Source organism: Juglans microcarpa x Juglans regia, chromosome 1S, assembly GCF_004785595.1.
Source record: "Juglans microcarpa x Juglans regia isolate MS1-56 chromosome 1S, Jm3101_v1.0, whole genome shotgun sequence".
Classification (NCBI taxonomy): domain Eukaryota; kingdom Viridiplantae; phylum Streptophyta; class Magnoliopsida; order Fagales; family Juglandaceae; genus Juglans; species Juglans microcarpa x Juglans regia.
The window spans coordinates 1844626-1857316 of NC_054595.1; the positions used below are offsets into that span (position 1 = coordinate 1844626).

General features: G+C 35.8%; 1 protein-coding gene across 1 annotated transcript; it reads left to right on the top strand.

Annotated features, from left to right (window-relative positions):
• Positions 1-4020: 4020 nt before the first annotated feature.
• On the top strand, positions 4021-8024 carry LOC121245069. The gene is made up of 2 exons (XM_041143353.1): positions 4021-4161; positions 4422-8024. The coding sequence occupies exon 2, from the start codon at positions 4613-4615 to the stop codon at positions 7448-7450; it is 2838 nt and encodes a 945-aa protein (XP_040999287.1). The 5' UTR covers positions 4021-4161; positions 4422-4612; the 3' UTR covers positions 7451-8024.
• The last annotated feature ends 4667 nt before the right edge of the window (positions 8025-12691 follow it).

The following is a 12691-nucleotide window of genomic DNA, read 5'->3' on the forward strand; positions in this document are numbered from 1 at the left end:
ATCACTAAAATCCGTTGATTTCTGATCGATTCAATTTGAATCAACTTGAATCAATTCGTTTTTTTGGAGCCTTAATTTCAACTCTCTCATTTCATGCTCTCTTCCGTTTTTTAAGTATTTTTATAAGAAAAAATTTACTCATCATTTTTAGCACCTCACACCACACATTACACATAATTTTTTTTTTCTTGATGATTATGTGATGTATGGATAATGAATAGAAAAACTTAATTAGTTTAGCAGAAATAGAACAAATATATATATATAAAAAAATAATTGTAGCGTGGTATGTGAGATGATGAATAACAAAACTCATTTTATAAATATGAGAAATTTTATGTATTAATTACTATTTATTTTTACACCTATACTTATAATTTTTTTTATAGGGCGTAGGATGATGAATAATAATTAATAAAAATGGTGTTTTTTTATAAATATATATAGTAGAAGTGTTCATTACCTCGTTTACTTATTTTGGTGTTGTTAAACAAAAGTTTTAAAATTTTAGGTTATATTTAAATGTTGAGATAATTTTAAAAGATTTATGAGTAATAATAAAAAAATAATGAATTACCAAACATAGCCTCGTGATTCGAGCAGAGTAATTTTGGTCCATTGATGGAGAATTACAGTAATCGATGAGCCTAATGATGACGCCACAACCACGTGAATTGACCAGGGGCATTTTAGTCTTGAGCTTGAAATGGTTGACTGCAGCATATCATGCTTGTACAGTGTACTTGGCGCTGCTTCAAATTAAATAATAAAAAATTACAACTGTGTTCTGTGATAATGCAGCAGATGCTCCAACTCAGCATAGAAACGACAATGTCCTTTCAATTATATTATCAACATTTATTTTAAGAGTAAGATTAGCGTGAAATGTCGTACAGTTGTTTGAAAAAAAATAAAATTTATTATTAAAAAATTAATTTTTTAATATAATTTTATATTTATTAAATTTTTTTAAATAATTATACGATAGTTACTCACTCATTATTATAATTATTATTTCTCTTATTTTAATATTCATTATTATTTGAAAAATGTAAAATGCAATGGTCAATGGTGTATTCTCTTTTCGAGGCAGCATCTAGGGTCTTGTGCGTTGAGTCCGGCTATCGAGGACAAGGAATCCAAAGGGCGTGTGCTTTTTTTTTTTTTTTTTTAAATTATTATAAAGACATGTAAAAATGATTATGTGACTATTATTTTTCAAATATTGAAGAGAATATATGAAACTTATAGCATTGTCAATAAATAACAACACCACATCATGAAGAATTTTTATTTGTTGATTAATTAGCATAAAGCTTAGTAAATGCAAAAATCCAAATTTAATTTTCATTAGTTGTCATTAATGCTCATTCCATAGAAGTTCATTCATAATTAATGTAAAATCCATGCAGCTGTTGTTTGTTATAATAGCCTTAATTTGGATGTCTTAACTTTATGATGGCATGTATATTAGACATATAGTTAATGAGTAATGTCACTTATAATTATAGAGTGTGTAACCGTCATGCAATTATTTTAAAAAGAGTGAGGTAATCTTAAAAAATTAGTTTTTTTTTTTTTTATGTAGATCTCATATTTATTTATTTTTTTTTAAAAAAAATTACGCAACATTTATGCATTCAACTATTGTAATATCATTAGACAGTTATGCCTAATAGGAAAGAACCCATTTTGGATTTTTGTTTAGGCTGCTTGCTTGACGTATAATGGCCAACTTGGCCTTTTTTTTTTCCCTCTCTCTCTCTCTCACTCTCTCACTTGCCTTGCATGCTACCCCTCCCCTCCACTCACTCAGCTCTCTCTCACTTGCCCCGCGTGAGATCCCTCCCCTGCCCAGTGAAACGTCTCCCCTGCCCAGTTCATCTCCAAGTATATCTTCAATTTTTTTTGGGTCATTTTTTTTTAAACAATTTTACTTTGTTTCTGGAATTTGTTTTGAAATTTGTTTGTGTTTGAGACTCATCGTTGAGTTTTGTTGTAGACTAATGAGATGGTTTTCTAAGTACCAAGTGCTCGACAGAATGCCACAACAGTTTTATCTTTACATATTAAAGATTTTAATGATCCGATGCCACGTTCACAAAAAGGTAGTTGCTCATTAGAATATGAGTTTTTTTTAGCACCATTGTTTTTTTTTGTTTTTGTTTTAATAATCAAGTATAATTTAAAAATAAATGAAATAAGAAATAACAAAATTGAAGATAATAATTTAGCTATACACGTCTATAATATGTTGAATCGTAAATAAATTAAAAAAAAAGTAACCTATTGTAATGAGCAACTACATTTTTGTGAATGAACAATGGCGCTAAAAAAGAACTTCTATTGTAATGAATAACTACATTTTTGTGGAAGTGGTGTCGGATTATTTAAACCTTTAATATGCAAAGAAAAAACTGTTGTGGCATTCTGTCGAGTACTTGATGCTCAGCCAATCACCTCATTAGTCTAAAACGAAACTTAACAATGAGTCTCAGTCACAAACAAGTTCCGAAACCACTACAAACAAATTTCAGAAATAAAGTACAATTGTTTCGAAAAAAATATCTAAAAAAATTGTAGATTTATCTTGGAAAAAATTCTTTCTGAGTACTTTAAAGAAGCCAAACTAGGTGATAGGAGATGGAGATGGACACGCGGGGTAGGGGAGATGGAGATGGAGACGAACTGAGTGAGGGGAGGGGAGGGGAGGGGAGGGGTAGCAGGAGGTGCAATTGAGCTGTGAGAGAGAGAAAAAAAAAAAAAAAAAAGAGGGCTAAATGGTCTTTAAACATCAAGCGGGCAGCCTAAAGGCCCTAAACGAGAACGCAAAACGGATTTTCTAACATTTTCCATGCCTAATATGTCATGGATGGTCAAGGAGTTCTGGCCAGCCCCGCTTCACCAAACATTCTTGAATAGGAATGCGGTAGACATTTTTCTCGGGGGAGACTGCATGCTAACTAGTTGGCTGCCATTTGAAAACCCTAATTGTAAGGGAAACGCAAGAGAATTCACTATGATCTGCACATTCCCTTGATAGAAAATAAAGTACTTTAGGTTGTTAATTTCCAGCCATTAGTTCAAAGAGTTTCAAGTCATACAATCTTTCTGGAGGCCGGTGATCAGCTTTGACCAAAACTCTAAAGATATGTTCTTTAAAAGAGCATATGATAAAGCTAGAGAAGGATGAGCATTGAATTTTGCTTCATTTAATAGATCAGGATGAATTGAAAGTTGAGTACATTATCATTTTCTTAATAGGAGACTCAAAACTTTATTTATATTCTGAAGAAAAAGACAAGTAAAACAATTCAGCTCCCTTAATCCAATAACAGATTCTAGATGCAGCCAACATCTATAGATATTTGCACTAATTAATTATCAGTTCACACGGGTAATAAGGCAGTAATCGAAGTGGTACTGACCATAGTGTACAATATATTTTAAATCTATAGATGCAAATAAAAATGATATTAATAAAAGGAGGAAAAATGATATTCATTATCTTTTAACCATTATTATTTGATATGATATTAAATAATAAAAATAGTTTTTAATCATTTAAGTTCATGTTAGAAAAGAATAAAAAGATAGTAATTAAAAAGATGATAAATAACAATATTTGTAGAAAGAGGGTAATTTAAAATTAAAATTAAAATTAAAATTAAAATATACCTGACAATGAGGTGCTTAAATAGTAAATAAAAAAAAAAAAAGTGGTTTAGACAAACAATTATCAATAGAAAAAAAAAAAAAAAAAGGAATTATGATAAACATGGAAATATGTTAAGGTCAAACATACGAGGGGAGAAGAAAAACCTAGAAGCAATTACACTAGGGTTGCCTAATTGGACAGAAAACAGCTTTTACACGAGGCCAGCTGATTCTTTGACTTTTATACATGTGGTTGTGTGTTGGTCCCACCTCAGCACAGATAAGCAAACTCTAAATAATTTATTTTAACAAAACGAAAAATTAATTAATAAGAGAAATAAAACTAGGCAGCATTTACATATTCGGTTCGTGAAAGTCAATACCCTTTCTCACTGTTTGTTGAGGGCAGTAAGCGTCGAAGATTGGGGAGAGAGAGAGAGAGAGCCTAGAGAGGTCAATGAGATAGACAGAACAGAGTGGAGTTTTATGATTTATCGTAACCGGGTATGTTTTGGATTAATTAATAAGTTATTATCGAAGTAAATGAGAGAGCATATGTTGTGGAGGGTTTTTTTTTGCTTTTAATTGCATTAACGAGAGAGAGAGAGAGAGAGAGAGAGTTCTTTGTTTGAGCTCTGTCAGGTGTTTGGTGGTTTTGACTCTGCTTATTTCTGGTCTGTGTTCATTTTTTTCTAGGGAAGCACTTTTTCTTCTTCTACGTTCTTTAACAATGGTCTTGTGAATTTTTGGGATCTGGGTTGCAGGATTTGAGCATTAAAGTCTCGATCTTTCTTTGGTTTTCTTGGAATTGTATTTCTGTTGCGGAGTTTTACCCGAGAATGGTCTACTTAGAGTCCTAATTTTGTGGTTTGGAGTTGAATTCAAAATTTTCTCGCATTTCTTTGGTATTGGAAATTGAGATCCTGGAATTTCTGGGGTCATCCGAATTGCTTTGATGCATCTTTCCATATGGAAACCCATTTCCCAATGCGCAGCTCTGATTCTGGACAGGAAGAGCAGCGGTAGAAGAAAAGATGGGTCTGATTCATCTCTTAAGAACAAGAAAAACTCATCGGTTCTCAAGAAATTGCAAGAGAACAAGCTCAGGGAGGCTCTCGAAGAAGCTTCCGAAGATGGGTCTCTCTTCAAATCCAAAGATATGGAGGAATCCGAGTCGCTGGCCGACCAGGACGAGAGTTTGGGGCGCTCGCGCTCGCTCGCGAGGCTCCACGCGCAGCGTGAGTTCCTCCGAGCAACTGCCCTCGCTGCCGAGCGCACCTTCGAGTCCGAGGATGCCATTCCAGACCTCAACGAGTCTTTCTCAAAGTTCCTAATCATGTACCCGAAGTACCAGTCTTTGGAGAAGATCGATCAACTGAGGGCTGAAGAGTACTCGCACTTGTCCCCAAAGGTATGCCTTGATTACTGTGGGTTTGGTTTGTTCTCGTATGTTCAGACTCTTCACTACTGGGAGTCCTCCACGTTTAGCTTATCAGAAATTACTGCAAATTTAAGCAATCATGTTTTATATGGGGGTGCTGAGAGAGGGACTGTTGAGCATGACATAAAGACTAGAATTACTGATTATTTGAACATCCCTGAGCATGAGTACGGTCTAGTTTTTACAGTGAGTAGAGGATCTGCGTTTAAATTGCTGGCCGAGTCGTACCCTTTTCGTACCAACAAAAAGTTGTTGACAATGTTTGATTATGAGAGCCAGTCTGTGAATTGGATGGCTCAGAGTGCTAGGGAGAAGGGTGCTAAAGTGTATAGTGCATGGTTCAAATGGCCAACCCTGAAATTGTGCTCCACTGATTTGAGAAAGCAAATTTCTAGTAAGAGGAGGAAGAAGGATTCTGCAGTTGGTCTTTTTGTGTTTCCTGTTCAGTCTAGAGTTACTGGGGCCAAGTACTCGTACCAATGGATGGCACTAGCACAGCAGAACAATTGGCATGTGTTGCTTGATGCTGGGTCATTGGGTCCAAAGGACATGGATTCCCTTGGGTTGTCCCTATTCCGACCGGATTTCATTATCACATCATTTTACAGGGTATTTGGTTATGACCCAACTGGTTTTGGATGCCTTCTGATCAAGAAATCCGTGATGGGAAGCCTTCAAAGTCAATCTGGGCGTACTGGGGTTGGAATGGTGAAGATTACCCCTGAGTATCCTTTGTATCTGAGTGATTCCATGGATTGTCTTGACAGATTGGCTGGAATTGAAGATGATGAAGTTGCTGAAAATGGTGATAAAACCTCTGAAACACGCCCGGGAACACAGCTACCTGCCTTTTCCGGTGCATTTACATCTGCTCAGGTGAGGGATGTATTTGAGATGGATCATGATAACAGCTCTGACAGAGATGGGACAAGCACCATATTTGAGGAAACCGAGAGCATTTCGGTTGGGGAGGTGATGAAGAGCCCCGTCTTCAGTGAAGATGAGTCATCAGACAACTCGCTGTGGATCGATTTGGGTCAGAGTCCATTGGGGTCTGACACAGCAAGCCAATTGAATAAACAGAAAGTGGCCTCTCCCTTACCACCCTTTTGGTTTACTGGCAGGAAGAACCACAAACGCCTATCTCCAGTACCCTCTTCCAAGATACATGGCAGCCCTATATACGATGACAAGGTGGTAAACCTCGTGCCTTATGAAGACCGCAATGTGCTATCATTTGATGCTGCTGTCCAGTCAGTTTCCCAAGAACTGGACTGTGTGAAGGAGGTCCCTGAAGAAGAACAATTTGCAGAGACAAACCACACTTTACAAAATAGTAGAAAGCGTTTAGATCATGTTCAGGAGATCCAAGAAGAACCTGAGACCAGCAAACCCCTTCCTGCTGGGTCTTTGTCCAATTCTGCAGTGAATGGATCCTGTGTGAACATATCAACTTCTGCCTGTCAGCATCGCAGCCAAGAGAATGGCTCAACCTCTGAAATTTTTCAGGAGGTAAAAGAGAGTGCCATAAGAAGAGAAACTGAAGGTGAATTTAGGTTGTTGGGGAGAAGGGAAGGGAATAAATTTACTGGTGGTAGATTTTTTGGTTTGGAAGAGAATGAATCGTCAAGCAGGGAGAGGAGGGTATCTTTCAGCTTGGAGGACAATCATAAAGATAACCTGAGCCATACATTGGAGACAGGAGAAATCTCTGTGACCAGCCTGGATGATGAAGAGCAGAGCAGTGATGGTGAATATGCTGATGGGCAAGACTGGGACAGGAGGGAACCTGAGATAGAATGCAGGCATCTTGATCATGTTAACATGTTAGGTCTCAATAAAACCACCCTCAGGCTGCGGTTTTTGACCAATTGGCTAGTAACCTCATTACTGCAACTTAGATTACCTGGTTCAGATGGGGATGGCAGCACGAATCTTGTTCAAATATATGGCCCGAAAATAAAATACGAGAGAGGTGCAGCTGTGGCTTTTAACGTGAGGGGCAAAAACATGGGGCTAATCAATCCAGAAGTTGTTCAGAAGCTGGCTGAAAGAGAAGGTATCTCTCTTGGCATTGGCTTCCTTAGTCACATAAAGATTTTAGATAGCCCGAGACATCAACGGGGTAGTTTGAATTTTGAAGATACAACGCTGTGCAGGCCAATGGAAAATGGTCGACATGATGGAGGAAAGGGCAGATTCATACGGGTTGAAGTTGTTACAGCTTCTCTAGGTTTTCTAACTAACTTTGAGGACGTTTACAAGTTGTGGGCTTTTGTGGCAAAGTTTCTTAACCCAACATTTATCAGAGAGGGTAGCCTTCCAACGGTTGAAGAAGGTTCTGAGACATAGGACCATATGGGTATCAATGGCTTTTTTTCTATTTTCAATATAGTTGAATGCTTTTAGCTGGGAAATTTCTTCAGAAGGATCTCCCGCAAAGTGAAAGATTCAGACGCTTAAAAAAGGATTGGAAGGCCCCAGCAAGGATCGGAAGGTATCATTTATGCACCGGTCAAATACCAGTGCTGGAGCTATTCCTCAGGACTCCTCAGCACATATGGGTGAATTGGTTAATTCATGTTTGTTGTTACTCGGAATTCCGTTTTTCAACCGCTGGTTTCTGTAGAGTTGGCTCTAGAAACTCATGTCTTACAGGAAGTCACAGTAAACATGAAGTGGGCACAATTTCTCCATCGATTACGATCTGCTTTTGCATTACACTACAATATATTTCTCTATGTTTTTAGGCCTGCTATATTAAATTTCTTGGTTCTGTATATAATTAGCTTATTTTTCCAATTGTAGTTTGCAATACCACTCAGTGGCATGTTTGTTTTTCCCTCTCAGGAAAAAAAGACTTGAGAGAACTCTGCGAACACAACTCATCACTGGTAAAGATTAGAACCCTTAATTTCTGATCGAACATGGTCGTATACCCATCTTGATCAGTTTTCTAAATCGTGTTTCTGGTCAAAGGCACTAGTAAAATAGATGTGTTTCAGGTCACAGTTTTATGTTACTGACAAAGTTGGATTTAACTTTGTTCCTTGGAGGGAATAAAAATAGAGGAATATTCTAGGTAGACCGGGCATACTCGACCACCTAGAAAGCATGATCTGATGTTAACAGGAAATAGATATTCCTTGCATAATGCGGAGAGCATTATCAAACTGGAAAAAAGTGAAAGTAATCAAAAGCATTGACTAGTTTCAATGTAATGGATCTGTTTTCTCGTTTGTCTTTGTCATAATTGGGCCATAACCATTGAATTTTGTTTCCATGAGAATATAATGGTAGGTTTAATCATTCTGCTTCTTTTTTTCTCCTTTTTGACTTGCGGATTGTGTGTTCTAGGGAAGCTTTAGTGGTCCCTTCGTCAAAGCTGGTAGGGTATGATCATTAGTCATGACACTGTCCAAAACCTGACAGTGAATCGTGATTTATCCAAATTTACCTTTATTGTTTTTCCTTTGGTAGGAATGATTATCCTAAACAAAACCTGCTTCTTCTAGAAAATAAAACGAAACATGCAACCTACCCCGGACAAGCTTTACTTTCAATATGTTTTTATTAAGGTATTTCTTTTATACCATCTTAAAAAAAAAAAAAAAATGATAGTTGTAGTTATAAGTGTGTAAGCGTCGTGTAATTATTTAAAAAGTAAATAAATAAATACGAGATTTATATAAAAAAAATTTAATTTTTGAAGATAGATTTTACTTATTTTTAAAGCGATTGTATGATATTTATGTACTTCATTATTGCAAGTTGCAATTACTCTCTAAAAAATGGGATAAAATATGAGAGAGAAGGGTTTGCTGTTTGACAAAACTGATTTATGCGAGGAAGTATCCTTCTGAGGTGGATATGACATTGTAGTTGTCAGGTGATACAAGATGTAGTTGGCTACTAAAGTAATAGATCTCCAAGATTTTGCATGTCATGATTGTCAGCATCATCAGGAAATACTTGGCTAGAATTGCATTATAGATGATGGGAAAAAGAAGTTTCTGTAATTTAACGTCATTACCATAAAAAATAAAAGATAAAAAAGTCTTCTCGTTACAACTACCACAGAAAGCCCTTCTTGTCATGATACCGTTGGCTGCTCTATAAAAAGCCGAAATGAACCATCAAGTTTTAGGCCAAAAAGCAGGCTTCATATGGCACTGCAACAACCAAAAGAGACTTCCATATCTAATAAAGAATCCTTGCGCTTAGGCCCTGATTGGGTCACATTTATGTCTTGCCAAGATCAACAGAATTGGTACAAGGAAATCTAAGATTCGAATACCGTTATAAGATAAGAAATGCAGTCTCTAATGCTGATTCCTTGCAAGCTTCCCACACACCAAATCTGAAACATGTCAAAATTATAGTGAATGCCCCATTATAACTGTTCAGTCCTTGGCTCATTAAACGTCAAAAGATATATAAGCTATAACAGTTAGGGTAGTCTTTAATGTCCGTTTCTGAGCAACCCACGCTGCTAAGGTCTCATTTTTTAGACCAAAAAGGAACTGAGACTTGGAAAGTTCATGTCAGAGAGATCTGAGAGTAGCGAGGCTGAAGTGGGAGTACAAGTGCTGGATTGTGGTCCGACACATACAAACCCAAGCATCGATCAACGACCTTGATCCGATGTAATCTTCCCATGGAAGCTATCGAGGACTCTCCGGAGTGGAGTTGTCTTCGAAACGGATCATCAGTGGCCATCAAGTTCTTGGTTGAGGTCATCGTATAGAGCGCCACATTTCTTCGAGATAAGAGTATTGACATTGGACTAGTCAAATGCCAATGCATCTTCATACTTTGGCTAGGCATGAATAAAATCTTCTACATTGGACTAACCAAATTACTAAAGCTCAACATATAAGCTATAGTAAATTACCCTAGTTATGTTTGACTAGACACTATTCACTCATCAAAATAATATTTTAATCATTTTCAACAATCATTATATTATCTACCTTAACTATGCCTAGCCAAAGTATGAAGATGCTTGTAAGCATTATCCTCCATCTTATTTAACAATTTTCCATCATTTTCAACAACCATTATAATTCTCCTTCATTATCTGCAAGATGAGAAGCTTGTAAGCATTATCCTCCATCTTATTTAACAATTTAACATTATTATTTTACTTGACATCATGAATTTGTAAAGCTAATTTGTAACGATCGAGCCCAACAATTCTAAGGTTTGAGTATTGATAATTTTTATTGGATCTAAATTATATTTAATCGGTCATATTAGATAAGCTCATAAACGATAAATTATTGAGGTTGATTAAGAGCTTAAATTAGACTCAATAGCTAAGTTAAATTCCAATTATTATTTATTGAATGGACTCATTTTACAATTTAAAGATTGGTCTTTCAATTTAAAATTATTATTGATTGAAATTTCCTACACAGTCTTAGTCACTCTCAATCCTACATTAAATGAACTACTAGAGTATGTCGTTAATTTCAAACACACTAGGATTACAATTCTAGAATCCTCTTCACCTTAAAATTTCTAAACCCAACCCATATCATCCTATAAATAGTCTCATGCATTGTACATGCACCTACCTCTTCAAGTCTAGACTTTTTGTTTTTAGCTCTCTTTTTACCTTCAACATGTCGTAGCCTTATCTCCCCCACCATGAAACACTGCAAAGCCACCATCGTCTCTTCCTCCCTCCTAATCACAACCAACGTCATCTCTCCATCGCACCGTGATCGATTTTATATTGAAAATTTTAAGAAGCAACACTACATAGTAAGTAGCTTAATCATAAATTAGAATTAACATACGTTAGCTAGTTATATATATTATTATTAAAGTCAGTTATTTAGAAGTTAGTGTTTACGTACCACGAATGTCATGATATTTGTAAACACATCATTCATCATATTTCATTCCACATATTATAGTGATATATGTATTATACATCTCATACATCTCACGTTACATAAGACAAGTAAGCTTTCATAAGATTAAGTGTAAGATAAGATCAGAACAATTTAATCAGATGACTATTTAGATTCATGGCACCAATGCAGTTTCAGGGTGGATGTATAAGCCACGAACTCAAGCGTAGTCCACTATAGTATGCCAGAATACTATGCGGCTCCCCTTATGGCAGCGAGACGTGGGGCTGATGCACAACCTCACACACAGGGTTAAATGTATTTGCTAGTCAGATCAGTGATATCAATTAGATAAATTAAATCAGTTAGTTAATTTAGATAAATCAATCATGCATAGCATAAACATCAGTATGATCAGTCATTATTTTAAACTCAGCATGAAATATTTTATGAAAGTCTTATATTAAGTATGTTTATATTATGATGTGTTTTTTTATTGAGTTTAGTTTATTTTTATGTTTTTAAATTACCTTAGGTCAGAATATTTATGAAGGTAGAGTTGCAGGACGAGGCTTAGTTCAGGGGGCGGGACTTAGTCCAGGGAGGCGTGTTAGTAGTCTAGATCATGTATAGAGATTTTAAGTTATGATTTTTATAGAACAAATGTTGAGAAATTTTAATAAATACTTCCGCCGCACTCTCATTTATGATTTCAGTATTTTAATTCAAAACGAGTTTATTTATTATAATGAATCTTTGTACTTGGTGCTTCTTTTAGAAAAAGAAGTAATAATATAGTTTTAATTTAGGTTCAGTAGTAATACTTCGGCTCCCGTGATTTTTAAAAGTGACTTTATTATTAATTGTGAGGAGCGGTCTGTTACATAATCAGATAAAAAACAGTTCATTTGGATTAGAGTTTGATTCAAATGCATGATGGTGATCTCTTAGTAATTGATATTTCAGGGCCCTTTCTAATTTTTTTTTTAATTTTTAATTTCAGACTGTAAAGGTATTGTTTGGTGCTATAATGCATGAAACTGACATTGTTAATGACCAATATCGGCACCAACATAGGACAAAATACTTTCGTGGAATGACCTTGGATTGGCTAGGGCCACGCCAGAGGTTAAACGCTTTCTTAACAGCAATTGTACTCAGAGGTGGAGATATGAGTGGTGGAGATGAGCCTCGAATGCAATTTTTTTATGAATGATGTGACAATCAATTTTAATGTGTTTGATACGTTCGTGAAAACCAGGGTTTTGAGTGATGTAGAGAACGACTTGATTGTGATAATAAAGGAGCATGGGCTGTGGATAAGGAACAATAATTCATGGAGAAGAGTCTTAAGCCAAGTAGGCTTGTAAGTAATAAAAGCTAATGCATGATATTCAGGTTCAACAAGAGAGCATGAGATAGTGGATTATTTTATGGCACGCCAAGAGATGGGGCTATTGTCAAGTTGAATGAAGAAGCAAGTAGTACAGCGCCAGTGAGGGGCATCTGGCCCAATCAAAGTCGGAATAGGCAGAGAGTTGAAGGGAGTTTTTGGTTGGAGAAATACTCTAATTATAAAGTGATTATATAAAAATAATCTTATAAATTGACATGGCTTGATGTGATTTATCAGATTGTAAAGTTATTTTTATTATAAAGTAGATCTAACAGATTAGATAAAGCCACATCAATTTGTAGAATTATTTTGTACAATTCTTTTATGGATGTAGCA

Excerpts from the sequence above, each read along its gene's own strand:
- LOC121245069 (XM_041143353.1), top strand. The coding sequence starts at position 4,613 with ATGCATCTTTCCATATGGAAACCCATTTCCCAATGCGCAGCTCTGATT.